The sequence below is a fragment of the Fulmarus glacialis genome, unplaced genomic scaffold (genome assembly GCF_000690835.1).
Source record: "Fulmarus glacialis isolate BGI_N327 unplaced genomic scaffold, ASM69083v1 scaffold28430, whole genome shotgun sequence".
NCBI lineage: Eukaryota > Metazoa > Chordata > Aves > Procellariiformes > Procellariidae > Fulmarus > Fulmarus glacialis.
In genome coordinates, this window is record NW_009187807.1 from 81,119 (window position 1) to 101,563 (window position 20,445).

General features: G+C 35.9%; 1 protein-coding gene across 1 annotated transcript in view; it reads right to left on the reverse strand.

Moving 5' to 3' along the window:
• The window catches only part of LOC104075765 (ryanodine receptor 2), a gene marked incomplete at both ends in the record, with an annotated part of 113,976 nt that overhangs the window by 78,880 nt on the left and 14,651 nt on the right, over positions 1-20,445 (reverse strand). Inside the window, 10 exons of the mRNA XM_009576384.1 lie at positions 98-147; positions 3,296-3,417; positions 5,491-5,555; positions 7,121-7,236; positions 9,649-9,772; positions 12,399-12,474; positions 15,423-15,500; positions 17,705-17,842; positions 18,967-19,056; positions 19,696-19,774. Coding sequence (XP_009574679.1) covers positions 98-147; positions 3,296-3,417; positions 5,491-5,555; positions 7,121-7,236; positions 9,649-9,772; positions 12,399-12,474; positions 15,423-15,500; positions 17,705-17,842; positions 18,967-19,056; positions 19,696-19,774 — 938 coding nt within the window. The remainder of the gene's footprint in view (positions 1-97; positions 148-3,295; positions 3,418-5,490; positions 5,556-7,120; positions 7,237-9,648; positions 9,773-12,398; positions 12,475-15,422; positions 15,501-17,704; positions 17,843-18,966; positions 19,057-19,695; positions 19,775-20,445) is intronic.

The following is a 20,445-nucleotide window of genomic DNA, read 5'->3' on the forward strand; positions in this document are numbered from 1 at the left end:
CCATGCAGCATGCAACAAAGCAGCACATAACACAATGCAAAAATGGCAAAGAAAACCAAGTGATGGCCATGCTAGTATTTGTCAAGGGTCTCCTTACCAAACAGTGAAATCCTATGCCTGACAAGAACTCCAAGTTTGCAGAACAGGCTGAAGACAAAAGAAAAATAAAAGAGAAGAGAAGGGAAAAGGAAAAAAATATGGGGGGAGGGAAGGAGAAAGAAAAAATAACAGCTGATATATGAGCAGGAAAAGCAACATGATGTAACGCAGAAAGAATCAATTATCTGAGCAGAATGTGGGACAGAGTACTAAAGAAAGAGTTCTTAAGTGCATATCCTTAACAAACATGGTTAAATAAGCACATATTATAATTAAAGAAACAAAAAAAAATTAAAAGCAAAGCTAATTAATATAAAAGCATCCTATATGATAACCCACAAGGAAATAACCATCAAAGCTTTAAGAAGTAAAATGTGGTCAGTGTGCTATTCAGGATATCACTGACAATTTGAAAACAAAAGGTAAGGAAATCAGATTAATTGAAGTATTTGATGGCAAATGCTTAACTAGTCCAATTTGGACCTTGTCATCTTGAACACAGAGAATTTCTTTTCAAATACATTGCTTTTTAAACACACTTAACAGGAGAAATAGCCTCTTACATGCTTAAAAACCAACAAAAATGGATATGATCAATGATTTCATTTCACGTTTGAATTAATTCCTGTGGTGATGAGCAGTGCCCTGTTCAGAACAATGAAGAATGAAGTTTTGTGTTAATTCATAGAAGCAGGAGCACACTGCCCTGCCCAAATTGACCTGGCCTCCAGATTTAGGAGGGGTTAGCTCAATCTTCATGATCCAGTTCAGTCTGAGAATTTTCTCTGAGAGCAACATCAATTTTGGTGTTATTTTTTATGCCGCAAAACCCCTCATCTGCTATAAATGACATGAACAGTATCACGTCATTTTATTTAGCTATTTAATTATTAGGCACACAGGCTAGTTTATCAACCTCTGATTTAAAAGCAACAGACACCATAAGCATGTCTGCACAGTTTATGGATGAGATCTGAACATGTTGTTCCATTGACAGACAAAAGCATGGTGCCAAATGGAAACATTAATGTCCAGAATCAGAACAGCCAGGTTAATGTGGTGTTGAATCCAGCTAATTAGCCAGTGCACAGTGATCCACTATAGCAACAACAACTGCTCTGTTTTAGAAATGAGTCTGGTTGGTGCATGTTCAGGGATCTCTGTTCACTTTTTATTGCATGAGGCAGACATATACTATATATTCTTTTATGAGGATCCTGGTTCACCCAGTCCAACAGGAAAAGCTGTACAGAAGCATGTTAGCATCATATAAATCTTGTGTCCATTCTAATGAAGACATTAAATAGCTCACAATCTATCTTATTTTCTAACATACAAATGTTACTCAACTGACTGTAGCATTCAGCAGATGCTATGTTTTCACAAAGTCAGACTGAACCTATTATATCCAGTGTCATTAGCTTAGGTTAAATAAATAAATAAATAAAAACGCCCAAATGGCCAGTACTTAGATTGATGTCCAGAACTAATTTTATACAACTGCAGTAGTACAAGGACTTGTAAGATGGTCTAATGGATGAGAAATGCAAAAAGCCCAATCCTGAAGAGGCTGGTTACAAATAAGATGGAATATACTGCCACCATATTTCAGGAAGAGGTCTGACCTGTATTTGCCCGCAAAATAGATCTGGAACTACCCTTAGCTTGAAGAAAATCCTACGTATGAGTTGCACTCAAACAAATCTAAAAGAAAAACTGGACAGAAAATCCAAAATTCAGCTTTGGCAAACTCCCTACAATACTGTAGGGAGGAAAAAAAAAACCACACACAAAAAATGTTGGGAATCTATTAAAATGGCCCAAAACAACCCTTCAGGAAATGGATCATATAATGTAGTTTCTATAATCTTTGCGTCTTGGTAATTAAGAAATGAACTGCTCCATATCACTGGTTACAGCTATCATTCATCCAACGTTTCCTTGCATGTGTTTTCTTCTCTTTGGCTGACACTTCTGCATAGCAGGCAACACAATTAAGTATGGCAGCAGCTCTGATCCTTTTGCTGGGCTACATGTTCAGGAATCTCACACAGCTAAACAGCATATGTGCAGAAGTGCTGAATCTTTGCAGCATGTATGCTGATATATCCATGTTTGACATATTCCAGAAGTATGGGGTTTATTGGCATGACCTAACAATTGTGAAAATATTGCTATCTAGGACATTACAGACAGAAAAATAGCAGCTCATAGAGTGGAAAATTATCTAGATGCATGCATTTTGATAGAGTTTTTTAATTCTTTGAAGAATGTCATTCAGCGAGAACGACTCAGATCAAATTAGTCCATGAAATGACACAGGGTCAAGACAGCCATTACCTACTTATGCTTAGTATTGTTGCTAGAAACTGCACCCAGTATTCACACAATCTTGCACAATCTTGCACACCCCACCTGTCTGTATGACCACCAATTGCCTATCAGCCTCAAAGAACAGCAATTCAGTTTTGCATGGTTCAGTACCCAATAACAGCCAAGAAGGCAACCATGATACCTGTACATTACAGGTATGCAGTAGGTCCTGTGTGAAGCTTGTAGTCCACCTTACTAAATGGGAAATATGGGTTTCAATTCAATGAGAAGTGAAATTAAGTGAAAACATATCTTAGAGAGATGGTCTAAAAAAAGGATAACTTCAGAGAAAGGATCAAGTGGATATTTCTGTCATATTACTACTGTTATTACTATTTAGAAAAACAAAGAGCGGAAAGAATACAACGCTCTTATTTTTTCTTTTTATGGTGGACAGTAATAATGATATTTACTGAAACAGAGTTATAAATAAGTTTGGCTTTTAGATCTACCACAAAATTTTGCAGGAATAATGATTTCAGTATATACCTATTTCCAACAGTGAAAACTGATACACAATTATATAGCCTGTGCCACAGACTGTGCAACTGATGTATTGTTGCACATAATGCTAAATTTAAGTTCCGTGCATGCTAAAATCATCACCACTACCTTTAAAACAGCATATAATCATAACTCTGTATTCCGCTCTTCATTTTATTCAATGACTTTTCCTAACAGGAAAAGAAAGTGAAAAAAGTTTAATTTGCGTGATCATAAAAATATTTCTCTGCCTCTCACTTCTCACTTTCCCACAACCAACTGCTGCTGTTTAAAGACAAACACACATATGCATCCACATTAATATTATTTTAAGTTTTACCTTGTCACCATTTCTTTCTCTTTATTAGAGGCATGACCTCCACTGCTGAGAGGCCTACTTGCTGCAGATAAGAAATACAGGCGATGATTTTTAAAATACTGATCAATCAAAGGGAGCACAACCTGAAATTACATCAGAAAGAAGTGGTTATCTCAGGGCTTTCTTTACTATGTTCTGTATTACTCTTTGCAAGTCACAACTAAAGGCAGGAGATTTCAAATGTGTTTTCTGTTTTAAAATCTCTACGTATTTTTTCTTTAATGTCTATTGCTCTTCGAATTTATTTAGTATTCCAGACACTTAAAATGTCATCAGGAAAGGCAGCAAAAAAAATTTTACATTATCTCTGTGTGGTTTTTAGGAGTAAAAAGCAGAAAGTATAATTTCATTTTATCTCACAATTTAAGATTTTTCCAGTACCACATACCAAACACAACTATTGCCTTCATTTTTATGTAGGTTTTTTATGTAGCCTTTTAATGTCGGTTTAAGAAAAATTCACCTATAGCTGTCAGTGCACTAATGCACTTAATTCTAGATGCTATCAAATAAAACTCCCAAAACATCCTCACTCATTCAGGCTTGTCCACAGAAGTTTTCCTGTTTACTTCATTTGGTGACCATTACTCAGCGCCCACTGCACACGTCAGCCAGGAGGAGATCCAAAATAAACAGCCAATAAGAAAATCTGAAATGGCTTTCTTTTTGGGGCATGGTTCAAAAGAAGGTGGAATGCTAGCTTCTGAGTCAATGAACTTGGCAAATAGTACCACATGGAAGTACTTCAAGGTATCAAGATTACAATTTACTGCAAGGATATCAGGGTTAGAAAATGCTGCAAACAGCTGCCTTTGCTTATTCACTAATGAATTCAAAAGACACTTTGAATATGCAAACACCATACAAGCTTTTCCGTGGAAAAGGTATAAGCAGATTTTCTTAATTTATAATGTGTAAAACCTTCTTGACATAAAAAGGAGAATTGGGCTGACAGGAACCTCATGACTTTCAGCAAGGGGAAGTGCAAAGTCCTGCACCTGGGGAGGAATAACCCCAGCTACCAGTACACACTGAGGGCTGACCAGCTGGAAAGCAGCTTTGCAGAAAAGGACCGGGGGGTCTCAGTGGACAGCAAACTGTCCATGAGCCAACAATGCACCCTCACTGCAAAGGTGGCCAACAGCATCCTGGGTTGCATTAGACAGAGCATCATCAGCAGATCCAGGGAGGTGATTCTTCCTCTCTACTCAGCACTGGTGAGGCCACATCTGAAGTGCTGTGTCTAGTTCTGGGCTCCCCAGTACAAGAGAAACATGGTCATACTGGAGAGAGTGTTCTGAGAAGGGCCACAATGATAACGAAGGAACTAGAAGATCTTTCAGATGAGGAGAGATTGAGGGAGCTGGCACTCTTTAGCCTAGAGAAGAGAAGGCTCAGAGAGGATCTCACCAATGTGTACAAATATCTGAAGGGAGGGTGTAAAGAAGATGGAGCCAGGTTCTTTTCAGTTGTGCCCCATGACGGGACTAGAGGCAACGGGCACAAACTGAAACACAATAGGTTCCCTCCGACCATTAGGAAACACTTTTTTACTGTGAAAGTGACTGAGCACTGGCACAGGTTGCCCAGAGAGATTGCGGAGTCTCCACCCTTGGAGATATTCAAAAGCTGTCTGGACATGGTCCTGGGAAACCTGCTCTAGGTGACGCTGCTTGAGCTTGAAGTTGGACTAGATGACCTCCAGAGGGCCCTTCCAACATCAGCCATTCTGTGATTCCGTGATGGAGACATCAGCATGGTTTTAAAACAAGGAAAGAAATAAGGAAGGTGACATTGACAGATACATAGCTGTGCTAATTCCAACAACTATTGCTCACATTTATCTGCCTAAAGATTGTAAAAGAGAAAAATCTTCAGAATTAGACTAAGCCAGTAAACAGAAAAAGTAGGAAGGTTATGAATAACATCATATGAGTAGTTGCATATCATGGAGCAAGGAAATAATGAGAGTAAGAATACAGTCCTGTAATTTTTTCACATCCATACTTCATCCTACAGTATTTTCAAGCTATTTTTATTACTACTGTTTTAAATTAACAAAATAATGAATTTAACACAGAAAAGTGCACTAACAAATACTTTCTCAATTCAACTACTTACTATGTTGACAAAGAATAAGCAAAGATATACTGTACTTTGGCAAAAAACTTGATTTCTTGTTCATATGGGAAGTGCTCTCCTTTGCCTCTGCTGCCACCATCTGCAGAAAGAAGAAAATTAAGCTCCCTGTCATATATCCTAATTACAGTCTACTCTGCATTTTACTTAGAAAGTGTACACTATAAACAAATAATACTGGTCATCTTTAGATGTAGATTTAAGATACCACAAACAGTATACACACTAGTTAAAGTGGCATTTTATAACTACCTCATGAGAAGAAAAGTTATAGCAAATAAAATGTGTAAAGACTAATTGTCCAAATCTTCATAAAAGTGTAGACATCTCATAGTCCAAAGAGATATGGATATTTTTGTGAGATGAAAATCTGGTCCTATGTTTGTATTTTTCTAGTAATAGGTGACAATTTGGAAGCCTGAACTCACATTCTGATGAACACCTTTCTCCAGTTGTTCCCAGGAGAAACAGAATTACCAAATTTTTACTACGTATTTGTGGACTTTGTCTGAAGAACAAAATTAAGGGTTAGAACTACCCAACTGAAATTAAAATTGCTTCACTTACCCCGTTACTATAAAAATCAAATACTCTTTACAGACATAATCTGGTACAGCTCCCAGACTATTTATTGTTTATTTACTATCTTCTTTTTACTAATCCATTGAAGGACATGAATGGCATTTGCTCCACCAGTGTTTCTAGTGTTTCAGTATTTATTATCATTCTTGCAGTTATGCCAAATCTATATAATTAAGTAGAATGAAGCCATGACAATCAGGCATTAGCAGCAGAATTAACTCAATGAGTTACCAAGGCCAGACTTTTGCTACTGTAAGTAACCATGGCATATAATAATTCATAAATTTGATAATTTCCACTTTAAAACTAGATAGGTTTTTGGATGAGCATTGATTTATTCCATCTCCCTGCTGTTCCTGCCATTAATACTGTCAATTACAGCATCTACGCCTAGACATGAGGCACAGTCTATGTTATGTGGCATTACAACTCCCATGGTCACACAGAGGCTGCATCTGGCCAGGTTTTTTGGCTTTTACTGTTCATGTAAGAAGCTGACTTGGGTCACCAAACTTTCATTTTTTTTTATCTTTAAGAAAAGCAGATCAAGTTAAATCCTGTCCTTCATAGCATAAGTTGACGAAACATATGTTGGGTGTTTGTGAAAGAACATTCCCATTGTGGGAGTTTGTTAAAGAGGTTTCTCTACTCAACTTCCTCCTCCAGAGAAAATTTCAGAATGGTGCAAATGACTGGTTTAATTTGCTCTGTGAAAAAGGGATTACATATAAATATTAATGTGCACATGTGAGAGATTATCAATTTGTGCACAAATCCAAGGACTCAGCTAGTTTTCTTTTTCAAAGAATGAAAGTCATTATAAATTTTGCCTGAAAACTTTTCATCTTCTGCATGAATGTGGGAAACTGGAATGAATATGGGAAACTGGAATGAATATGTGAACTACATGTCTTTCCAAAATTCATCATCTTCATCAACTATAGGAAACTAGAGGGAAAATTCCTAGTCCAAGAATGTGTCATTTTTTTGAAATGTTCTAGTTGTTTTTATAATATCAAACATCTTAGTTAATAATTCTTAGAAAATGCACAAGGAGTACTATACCAAACTCCAGAATGTACTGATGGGCTTCATCCACATATCTTATAAGTTGCTGAAGGAAACTGTAGGCAAAGCGTTTCTCAATGGAAGGTGTGTCTAATTCCAGGTCCTTAAGTCCTCTGCAAAAAGAAGCAAGTCAATTTTCACACATGCAGAAGAACTCAAAGCAGTCTTACCTCTCCATGTAGTCTGACGACATTTTCTCAGTAATGATTAACTGCTTATTAACATAAGAATTGTTCTGTGTTTGAAGTAAACAGTACTCTTACGCTTATTTAGGTTTGAGCAATTTGTTAAGATGCAACTCAGATTTCCCAAGTACAAGGTTACAGAAAAATGAGATCAGTCAATCAGATTAATCCAGTAATTTCTTTCCCTTACTTGTAAGGCATTACAAGAAAAGACAAAAAGGGGTATAAAAGGGGCCAGTCACATGTAAACCGTGGCCTGTCAATACTGTTGTCTGACTGAGCCCTGCACCTCATCACTAGAGTCTGTCCTATCTTCCTATTAAATCCTTTAACTATCTCTCCGTGTAATCTCACTCACCATCCCTCGTGTATGTGTGTGCTGCAAGGAGTAAGTGCCAGCTACTGGCAAACCAGTGTGAGTGGATACTGGGCCAACAACTGGAGTCAGATTTGGGGGTTAGGTGCCCCCAGGCCTGTGGTGCCAGCAACAGGAGTGAATGAGGGTCTCAGCATCAGTAGTTGGAGAGGCCATAGCTTTTGGGAACGTCTCTACGGGTCCTACAGACTTTGAGCTCAGAGTCCCAGCTACTGCAGGGGACTGGCATGAGTGGATTTGGTGCTAGCAATTGGAGTCAGACAGTGGCGGGGGTAAGGCATCCCTGGTCTGTGGTGTCTGCAACTGGAGCAAGTGGGAGTCCCAGTTGCCAGTCACTGGAGTGGGAATGCTGTGTGTGCCAAAAAACAGCTAATGTGAGGGGCAATGTCAGTAAGGCGAGTGAGGGGCTCAGCGCCAGCAGCTGGAACGGGACCATGGATCACAGGCCATGTGCCTGAGTGCCATGTGATTGGCATGGGGCAAGTGTTTGTAACTTCCCTAAACCCCGACTGCATGAGGGTGTAGTAGGCTAAAATGGGCACTGTCAAATAAAAGAGTGGAAAGAAATGTGTGCAAGGCATACGTGGCAGAAAGTCAAGTGGTAAGCAGACCAAAGAAAAACATGGATCAGATGCTTGTTTGTTTAGACAGCATAGTGATCACAGGAGCAGCAGGTACAATGAGTTTAACTTGATAGAAAGACCTGCATTCAACTAGCGCAGGAGGATGCAGATGTGGCAGGAACTATTTACTAGATGATGGGTGTGTCCAAGTTAACGATTATCTTACCATCCCTCTTAGCCTTACACTCCTGCAAAAACCAAAAGCCACTTTTCACTTGTGTTTAAGTTAAACAAAAATAAAAAGGATTAGTCAAAAAGGAACGTGTAACCTTGAATGCAGCTGAGGAGTCTTTTGTCATTTTGACAGTGGATGAGAAAAGAAACCTTTGCTCACTGACATCCTTCTTTGTACATCCTACTCCATTGAAGGGAAGTGAATTGAATTATTCCAGTTACCCTGAAAGATTTTACCTAGAATTATTAGATTAGCTGTGGGACTCTCTAAACAGGCTGAATTTCATATGTGAAATAAAAGAAAGGAAGTAGGCAGATTTTAAGTAGATGTGCTAGGCTAATTAATTCGCAATGATTACTTAAATCCATCTCTGTGACTGTTTCATTCACTTACTAATGTTCAAGTCATACAAATCTCAGATATGCTTTCAGCCTTTCCTAGTGACTCACATTTCCTAAGCCACGCTCATGAGGCAGAGAAGCCTCCAATTTAATTACAATTTTATTCACACTGCATTTTGTAGGTAAACATGTCATATTAAAACCAAAAGGAATTATGCATGTTATTCTGCAGAGAACAGCATGTATACATGCTGAATTATGAATGTTCTGTTGATTACTACATTTATTCACTATTATTACATTTACACTGTGGATTGTTTAAAAAAAACTTTTAAAAAACATTTTTCACTTTTAAAACATTTTAATAACTCTACAAATTAACTCAGTTGAAAGAAATGAGTAGTAGATTTTAGAAATAAAACTGTCTTATGAAAGCAATTGCCTAGAAATTCCTATAGAGACGTGCATGTGCCTGACCTGTAATGAAGACTTAATAATTCTATCTAGAAAATTAACAAGTTTATTAACAGTTGGATGTATGGAGACACACCAGAAAGAAAAAGCATGCTGCAATGTTGAGAGGAGAGGCAGAAGACACGCAGAGATTCTGGAGGACTCTGCTTGTGCCTTCCAAAAACCTGCTGCTAACTCTGTAATCCATTTCTTCCTTACAATGTTCTATATGAAGGAGCTCATCCTTATTCCCAGGTACTGAAACCTAAAAATGACCATAGACTTTTCTTTTAATTAAAAAAAAAAAAAAAAAAAAGGCTATTGAGGAGTATTAGAAACCTTCTGTGACACTAATACTGAACAGAGAATTACCTGGAGACAACATATCCATTAATCTGTAGAAATTTCAGAATATCCTGTGCTTTTTCTCTGTCCTTGGCTTTTTCTTTGGCTGTGAGTGTATCATAAGGAACAAGAAGAGGATGGTTGCCTCCTCCTACTATGGAACATCAAGAAAATTAAAAAGCAGTTAAAGAGTTATCTGTTGACATGGTAAGTCCTGGTGTGTAAAACCACTGTCATAATAATACATAGCACATTACAGTAAAATCTAGTCTGAAATAACAACAATGACTTTGCTGTTTCTCTACACAAACCTAAAAAATATTCAGATAGAAACTTTAGACGTGGCTGCAAACATAGTTCTAACACAATCAATTGCTGCAAGTACCAGGTAAATATGTTGAACCTACTGCAAAAATTCTTAAAGAAGTGAAAAGTGTTTAACAGTTACAAACATGTATTATAATTACAACTTCATTTAATGAAACTGAAAATATTTCAATAAATAACTTATCATTTCATAAGAAAACCAAGATATAAACAAATATATAAACAAATATATAAACAACGGACAACAGAGTCCTGCTTTTAAACATTCTGATGACAGCAAAAAGGGTTCATGAAGTTTAGCAAGATATACGTATATCTAAAAATATATGAAAGTGATACAGTTCTCCTTTACAGTAATAAACTAAAGACAGAAAATTAGAGTACATTATTCAAATGTGGTCAGACAACTGTCCAATCTGACCAAAAGAATGCTGCCAAAACAGAGAGGTAAACAGAATAACCTGCATTTGTATTGCTTACAAATACCTGATGTATTGATACCTCTCTGAATGTAGATAGTTAATTTGGCAGGAAAATAAAGTTGCTACTATTAATATAAATATTTGCATAAAAAGCAACATTCTTAGGGTTTCACCTTCTAAAATCATCATCATATAGCAGAACACAATAAATTCCTATGATAATTGCTACGAAACTCCAGGAAATTTTAAGGGTAATGATCACACTTAGAAAAAATACTACAGCAAGCCTCTAGTAATAATATTTTTAAAAAGGAACAAATTCCTTCTAAAAAATATTGGAGATATATCCTTAGGTGATTTTGTAAGCCACATATTCTAAAATTTTCCATTAGTCCTGCCTGAATCATTTAAGTACATGCAAAATGGTAACCTAGTGGGCAAGTCTGATGGGCTTTTTTTTGTTTGGTTTGGGTTTTTTTAGGAAGTACAGGCTTTAACATTGGGATGATTGGGTTTTATTCTATTATCACAAATGTGATCTAATTCCACCTTATTACAGCTGACGACATGCAAAAATGCATACCGTAATCCATACTAAGCTATGGAAGTCATTAAGACTATAATAGATCATTCAATTATAATCAATACACACAAAGTGTTCAATGAAGGGGAATGACACTTGCAATTTTCAGGTGGCTAACATACTTGTGTATGTGAAAAGCCTTAAATGAAAAATAGGAATATTCTGTTTCTGAAGGCCGCATTACTGTTCTGTTCTTTACGCATGTATAAAAAAAAAATTCAAAATTAGCATATGTATATACTGGAGGAAAAATCCCACACTCTTGAGGGCCAGGTTTTGCTCAGCTGACAAAAACATCTACTTTTCACACGAAGAAACTCTCCATCAGAAGACTCTCCTTCATTCACTATAGCTGCCTCTAGCCTTCTCAGTACTATGTTCCTTTGCACAACACTACAAATACTATACAGTGTTCTTATTGAAGTGCTGCTCAGAGGCAAAAATCTGCTTTCAAAGCTGCCAAATATAGTAGATCTATTTAAATAGCTAGTCTTCCTGTAGCCTATGATTTCCCAGACTTAGCCCATCCTGTGGCTACTTATCCTGAAGAAAGTTTTTTAAATAGGCTATAAAAATCAAAATAAAAGTTGTATTAAGGGGAAATACAACTAAAGGCATGGAAATTCATAGTGATTTATTCAAGGCACTTCCAGGTGGCCCTTTACTTTTTCATAACTACTGTACCTTTGCTGGAAGCTTACAACTAATAAAAAAAGCAAGCATACAATTAAAAAAAAAAAACGGACAAGTTTGGTTCATATAGTTAGACTCAACACCTTCAGATAAGACAAAACCCTAGCTTCGGTCATTTGAAAATGAGAACTTGCTGTTTTTCCAAATATTGTTTCCTCCATGTGTAAATATAATGTTATCTGCAGAAAAAAATTTAGCTTTAAGACAAATAAAGAAATTATTTTAACACAGAGGAAAAACAGTAAGTTACACAATACATAACAAAATTTGTCATTTAGGTAAGCAGAGATCATGGAGTACATGCAATTTTTATACGGAATCAAGAATCTGCTCTATGTTTATCCACTTGTCAATTCAATACATGATATGTGCAGTTCTTAGTAAACACCCTTTTAGATCTGCAATAAAAGAAGTAATTCAAATGAAATCAGAGCCCACTGGGCACTAGTCTGAAAAATTAATGCTAGAGGGAAAATGTAGCTTAAACTTATTTACAAGCTTTGACTTCTCTTCCTTTGATATATTTGAATTAGTAAACTACTTCAACAGGAACTGTTACACTCAGTACTATAAAAACTTCCAGGCACTAATAATCACAAAAATGTTTGATTAAGAATAGATACTTTGTTGTTTCTTCTTTGTCAATTTAAATTTGCTGTTCCTTTTTTTTTTTCAGTCTGTTTTCTCAAATACATGAGCTAAGCTAATCATAGAGAACTTAAAATACTGTAAATACCTAAAGTTAATATTACCTTTTGCTTCAAGCTCCATTTTCTTTTTCTTTGCCCATATGTTATGGTAGTTTTCGGCCATCATCTCAGCCATAGCCTTAGGAAAATGGAGAGCTTAGTGATACAGGTTGCAATGGTTAACCCCCAAGAAGGACAATTATCTGGTTGATATTAAATAACAAGTTTTGTTCTCTGGGAGGTTCAATACAATTACACTAGAATGGTCCACCGAAAGCAAGAATTTTTGTTGAAAAATTAGTTTATGGAATTTGGGTAGGATGGGTATACGTTTAGGAATTAGGAACCTGGTGCTGAAGAGAAAGCTGTTAAGATGAAAAAGGAGGAACCACATAGAAGAGTATAGTCTGGAAAGAGTATTGGGGTGTTAATCGGGGACTTGATTCTTTAAACAATGCCAGCAAGAACCCCCTGAAGGCCCTGGTAAGGGAAACAAAGAACAGCAAGCCGGAGGACTGAATCAAGATTGTTCCTGCTGGCTGCAGCAGACTGACTATAAACCCATGGATATAGCCTGGTCAAGGTGGATACTCATTTGTGTGAGTTAAAAGCACCAACCATTTTACCAGGGACTCCATAGATGTAGCCATAGCTTTTTATTCAGCATGGAATTCTCCTCCAGGATGCACAAAAGGTAAGTAAATGCCTCCTATAAAACAAACTCTTCCAGACTGGTAAACTAGAAGCTAGACCCCAAACTAAGCAAAACACAGACAAGCCCTCCAGTCTCTAACTAGTAGGAACTACTATTTCAACTGAAACAACTTTTTAAATCCATCTCTCCTGTCCTCCTGATTGTACACCATCTAGTTGTACGCAGTGGTGGAATTTTCTGTAGAATTTTCACTTTTCACTTCTTTCATGGACCTACAGAAACATTCTTCTCATCTTCAATAAGGGTTTTGAGTAACCAGTATTTCTGAATATCAACTTCTTTATTTGGGAGAATACTTATGAATTCAGACAACAACTTGAAAACTTTCAGCCGTATCTTGTTTATCTATAGGACAATTTGTTTCATAAACTTTTTTCCAGTGGATAATTTATTACACATATCTCTCCTGTATGGTAGATGCCTTCTGTCATGCACACTCTGGTCCTGGTGTTTTGATAATCCAGATTAGGACCTTGGAAGAATGTAGCGTAGTCTGGGTTTTCTTCCCTTGGAAAGCAGGGTGCTATCAAGATGGTCTCAGAGCAAGACCTAGCTACTTAGGGAGTCAGGATGTGACCAGGTGACCACTTAAGACCAAAATGAGAAGTATTTCCCAGACTTACGATTTTAGACATGGCCATGATCCCTGTTAGCACAGTATACGCACAGGATGATGTAAACATTAAACAGCACCAATTCTCATGTACTAGTTTAAAAACAAACAAACAAACAACTTTGTTCAAAACAACTAACTTTTCCCAGCAATTTAAAACAAGGTTGAAGAATCTAACCCCGAAGATACTAAATATTAAAAAAAAGTTCAAAATTACATATACAGTTCATTTTTAAAACTCAAATCTCATTAATACCTAACATGTTTGGATATTTCCTGAATCACAGTATCAAGACAATTAATACCTGAAATTACATTTTAATTAAACTTGCTTAGCTTTTAAATAACAGATTTTGAAGCTGGTTTCAAAGAATACCTCTCTTCATAATTAAGGACAAATTAATCATAAATCCAACCAGCTCTGCTTTATAGCTGAGGGCTACAAAGAAAATAAAATTAATGACAAATGTTAGAGGCTATAGCATAAAAGAGTAAACAAGGGAGTAATACAAGTTCTAATGCCATTTTTTTTGTGGTTTGTGACAGAATGGTTACTTTTCTCTGGGTTTGGTTTACTGCATTATAATACTATGATGATATTCACATCAAGAGTTATTTCATGAGCATTAAACAAATTCTGCACAGTCTTTTGACTCCGCTGAGTCTATACAAATGTTAAATGAGGTAATTATAATGAAGCTGTTTCATCAGTTTGAGATAAGAGTGTAATGACAGAGGTAGTGTTATTCAATTATCAATTTTATTAACTCTTTGGAATGATCAGCAATCTACTGAATGTTTTAACTCAAGTATGATAGCTAATTGGCAGCAAATTCTTATTACTGTGAAGCTAGTCATCAAGCTACAATGGTTAGAAATTTAAAACTGGAAACTACAAGATAAGAATCAAGGAGGGGAAATCCAGTGTGAGACTTTGATCAGAGACACAGTATAGTATATACTGTACAGTTAACCAATTACTTTACTACTGCTGCTTGTTTCACTGCACTATGAAAGAGCTCAGTATGGGCAAACTTAACCCTGTGTTTCACGAGTTTTTTGTAGCCAGCTTTGAACGCCATGTTGCCATGTAGACTGGTACAAACACTCATGCTAACTAATTTAAAACTATCTATCATCTAGTGTATGTCTACATAATATTGTCACCATACTCACAGTAAATTAGTAGACTGTAAACACTACCACCATACTCCATCAAACACCATGAAAAAGACAGAAACATCATTTGTTTATTGACTGAAACATATTGTTCCAAATAACAGCAATCTACTGGCAGACCTGTCAAAATCCTACCCCAACTTCTTCATTCTCTATTCTCATAATATTTGTTGTAACAATGGTTCCTGATTCTTATTTCTTCTGTTTAGAAAAAACAGCAATGACAAAATGTTTTGGGAAGATGGTAGAGAAATGAATGATAAACAGAAAAAAGCTGATGCCGCAAGCTCTTCTAAACAGGATTCTCTTCAAAATGACAGATGTTCGCAAAGAGAACTGGGAAAATCAATCCAGGACTAAAATGAACTTTGAAGCTTTTCAGCGTGAACCATGTCTTTTAAAGCAACAGAGGATCAAAGAGCAATGATGAAAAAGACCAAAAAAAAACCCTCCAAACCAATATCAAAGCATATCAAAGTAAGTAACATAAGGCACCAAATATGTTTAAAATAAACTAGCAGAAAAGAAAAAATTAAATTATAAAAAAAAAGGGTAGGCATATTAAGTGTTTCTGACTTACATGTAAGTCTCTGGAGAGGGTGACATTGCTCATGTCAATTGCTCGAGGAGTGTAACCATGGGCTGTATCTACAGAGATCTGAATGACAAATGTGCAAAACAGTAGAGTTATATAAGCATTTGATATGAAGAAGTTAACATTAACAAGATAGTGAAAGTAATGAAAGAAAAAGTCACTTGTATATTTCTAGAGAGCGAAAGGATCCCATGTAGCCCAACTGAAAATACATCAAGGGTGATAAACTTAAGTGAGATTTAGGCAAAGGTCTACATATTTTGATCCCAAAGACAGGCAGCCATCAGACACAAAGTCCCCTCATTCAAATGCAAATTTCACTCGAACTCGTTTAAGATTTGACCTCATTGTGGATAATGCTGTACTAAAGTTATGATTAAATCTCTGCATTTTCTAGAGATTTTTTTTCTTGGCAGAAGAAATCTCAAGAAAATCTAGTTTAAGGTGAATTCAGGCAAAAATCAAACTCTGAATTTGGCTTTTCAACGTTATTTCCACATGTAGGAATAGACTCTACTAAATACATATCTTTTTCTTTCTGTCCCTCCTCCCCACTCAGAAAATATCACCATTTTGTCATTCTTTCTTTCTACTGCATAAATTTGTCACAGATTTGCTTGTTACATTGATACAAATGTTCAAAGAAGGATAAACAATGACGGAGATTCCCTGGATGGCAAGCCACTGATGCAAGAAATGTGCCTAGACAAGGGGCATTGCTGGGATTTCCTCTATGGATTCTGCAGTAACAGATACATGTCCCCCACAGGTACATCTTCCTTTAGAAAGAACGGTGTTCAGAATTTTGTTCCTATGTCTGATATTATTTTCATATGCATATATATGAGCATGTACAAGGCCTTGAAGTTCAAAGGCTTCCTTTCAAAAGGCAAGTATTTTTAATAGAGAGTAACAGAAAGGACATACAAGCAGCACACAGTAAATAAATATTGATAAAGTATTGTTTTCTAAAGAAAACAATGCAAGCATGTTACATTAACATGAAGATACTGATTAAATATACTTAAAATTTCTCAGCTGAATACAGGAAAATGCTATTTCGTGTGTGTGTGTGTGATGACAGCACAAGACATTTTAAACACAGGATGAGTATTAATATGATAGTGTGCTCTGAACACAGAAATATTCAGAAACTCTTCTAGAAAAGTTATGTAATTTCATTATAGTAAGGGAAGACTGTAACTTAGCTACAAAACCTGTTTTCATATGTTGATATAATTTGAATCTCAACTGTAAAGCTATTCATTCTAATGAGCTCCTTATGCTTAAAGTATATATGAATATCTCTGTCAGTACAGTCTTTGGGGCTGGTATTGTAAACACCCGAAAGTCGGGAAATTTGGAAGTCAAGAATTTTGGAAGGCAATTACAGTGTGCAAACTATAATGCGTCATTTAGCCCAAGTGCTAAATCATATCACTTGATATACACTTTCTAGTGTCTATAGAGAGTGGAGAGGCAGGTTCAACTGCTCATTTTTCACAGGCATATCACCATTCACATACACAAATAGTGCAGAGCTGAGTGGAGAGAGAGGGAAAGATTTTTCCCCTCCATTTTATTTCCCCATTGGTTTGGCTCAATGCGTGTCTGTGTGAATGAGAGAGAAAGAGATTTTCTCCCCTCCCCAGTTTAACTGCAAAGTATGCCAAGCTCTAAGAGAATATAGTGCCATTTTATCTTCACAGTATTTTGATTTAAGAAGGCTATTCTAAAGGAAAAAACCCTATCTTTAACATTTTCAGAAATTTGGCTGTCTATAGATGTAAATGTTATGCTGCATTAACATTGATGTTTTGTATTAATTTTCCTCTAAAAAAAAAAAATTATATATGTACCTTTATTTATTTCTTCACATGCTTAAAGGCATCCATAGCCATCAAATTCCAAAAAAATAGCAGACTGAAATCATATTAATACTCACTATGAATGCGTAATCACCTATTGATGTAAATAATTCCCCTAAATAATGTAGGTAACTTTAAATCAAGTGAAGAAATACATTCCTATTTCAATTTTGTTCAGTTTTTTTTAAAATGTTTTTTAACATATTACTTTGGAACAGGTAAAGAGAGTTCCAGCTTCAGTCAATAGAAATCCAAACCAATCTTCAGAGTTGTACAATTGCTTGCGAAAAATGCTTTCACATGTTTTTATGCTATGGCTTTATCATTTGTAAAATCAACGATTGGAGAGCAGATTTTGCATGCTTTTTTTTAAAATAAGTTTTTAATAAAATGGCTCACTTGACTGGTTTGAGATATGCGACGCGTCCGATTATACAGTGCCATGGAATCTCCCTCCCGTGTTCTTTCAATTCGCCATCCCCATGCCAGCATAGTTTTTAGTGATTCTTTGATTGGCCATCGATAAATTTCTTTCTCCTGGAAGAATGCACATGCAATAATTGCCTTGTTTATTATGTAGCTGTACAGAGCAAAAAGTAACTATTGGGCTTTTGCCTGGTTATACTGAGATGTAAAGAAATGTACTGAAATCAGCCCTTATGGCCCAGGGACACTGCAAAGAAGCAAGTAAATCATGTAAGATATTAAAAAGTTTAGTTATCATTTCAGAGGTGGGCAGAATTCTGGCCCTGCAGGAAGCTGATGATCACAGGGATAACCGTGTCAATGGCATGCTCAGATATGAGCAGTAATTATCAGGAGTAATGCAGTGTTTCGTTTGCTACATGAAACAAAAAGACATAGTCATAGAATCATAAAAAATGTCTATGTCGGAATGGACTTCTGGACATCATCTGGCTCAACCTTCTGTTGAGGTCAGATAAGCTAACCTAATTGGGCTATCAACGGTTATCAAGATTAGGTTATCTAGGGCTTGACATGTCATGCCTTGAATATTTGCAGTGCAGGTGATTTCACCACTTCTCTGGACAACCTGTTCCAATGTTTAAGTTGTCAAGATGAGAAGGATTTCCAGAAAGCATTTCTGCTGAAGCAACTTACACCCATTGCCTTTTGTCCTGTCACTGTGTGTCCTTGTGAAGAGAATACATCCACCTTCTCTATAATCAGCATTTAGGTACTGGGAAACCGAGATTATATCCCCAACAGTTTTCTCTTCTTGAAGCTGAACAAACTCAGTTCCTTCAGCCTTGCTTCATTTATCAAGTTCTCCAGCCTTCTAATCATCTTTGGGGACCTCTGCTGGAGACCAGACAAAGCCTAAACCTAAATCTTCACTAAGCAAGCAGGCATTCCTTTATGACCTTACTGTAAAAATATACTGGCAATATGACACTTCAGTTTCACCCTAAGTTATGCCATGTAAATTCAGCCATGAGAGAAAATAGGTTGAGTGGCCTATTTATTGTACAATAAAACCCTTCTATCTCTTTTTGAGATTTTGAGGAAGGCAACAATCACACATTAACTGACGTACTCTAAATAAATTTTTAAAAAGTGATGTAAACACAAGGTGGTATTTTCACAGTGAATGAAGCAATCTTTCAATCATCTGGATCAAGAATTAACAAATTCCTTACCTTTTCAGATAGTAACTTATATTGTTTCATTAATGGTTGCACTTTTGCAGATTCAGAATATGTTTCACCATATGTCCATCCATTGGCAAACTGAAAACAGTAATAGTAAGAGAGGAAAAAATTACAAGAAGCAAAAAATTACGAAAAGCAAAAAATTATTGGTACAAAGGAACTGAACAATGCTTCTGCAGAGTTGTTCTCTTAAAATTTCCTTTCTACTAGTTTCTCAACCAACATTTATATTATCTACACAAAATGAAATTAATTATGTAGCATGGAATCTTTTTGAAAATTAATGATTACACAAAGCTAACATTTCAATACATTTTTCTTTTAAATATTTATATAGAGCAGAATACTGTGCTACAGTTGAACTATTTTTAATACTGGACACGCAAACTGCACAAAGGAATAAAAACTCTAAAGAGGTTTTTTGGTTAGAAAATTCAAATTTCAAGTCAATAAAACTCTTAAACAATTAGCTAGCATATTTCCTCAAAAGTCAACAATAAAAATAATGAAATGATGAAACACTATTTTGAAATACTCATGTGCACTTACAGAACTTTCCCCCCAAATGCATTTCAAGAAAATATAGGTTTATTATCTTACCTACGTACCAACTTGTAGCATTATGAAAAATGATAATATTCAGAGTAAAATATTTCAAAGATAAAATGGATTCAAATAAAAATTCTGATTTTGCTTTAACAGGAATATAGATTTTACCTTTTCCATTGACCATTTGTCATGAGAGTGTTCTGCATATTTGTTAATGAAATATTCTAGCTTTTCAGGGATTGTAATGCTGAAAGTGAAGAGAAAAATAGCCATTATTTCACACATGCTAACATGTAAATGCTTTTGTTTTGAAGAAAACTTTCAAATAAGTAATTAGTAGTGCATGCATCCATTCAAAGCATCTTACTGTGCTCTGCTTCCTCACACACAGTTTGCTCCAAGCCCCAGTTAAATCAAGGAAAACATCTGAGTTATTTAATGGGCACTGAATGAGAACCACAGCTGTTGTAGGAATTTTATTTCTTCAACACACGTGTGCAGGGAAAAATCAATAACGATACCAAGCACTCATGCTTTTTGTCACATATTTTTTATTACTAACATTCATTTTCTTAAGATTAAAGAGATGACTATGACCCATAGTTTCAGAAATACGGTGGTAACTTATTGCACATGTCCATTATAAACTAAGTGTGCTAACAGTCCTTTTTGAAACATATAATCTATTTTATATATTCCTATAAATTTTATTATATGCTTGAAGTACTGTAACTTACGACAGCTCAAAAGTTATATGTTCAAGGCTTTATTTTCCAACACTCCAGTGAATACTAAAAATATTAAAATCCTTATTAAAGTTAGGAAAAAACCCAAATAAATACACTAGCCCTTCAACAGGCGTACAAGACAGTGCAAAAGTTAAGGTTTCTTAAGCAGTAAAGGAAAAGCAGCTATCCT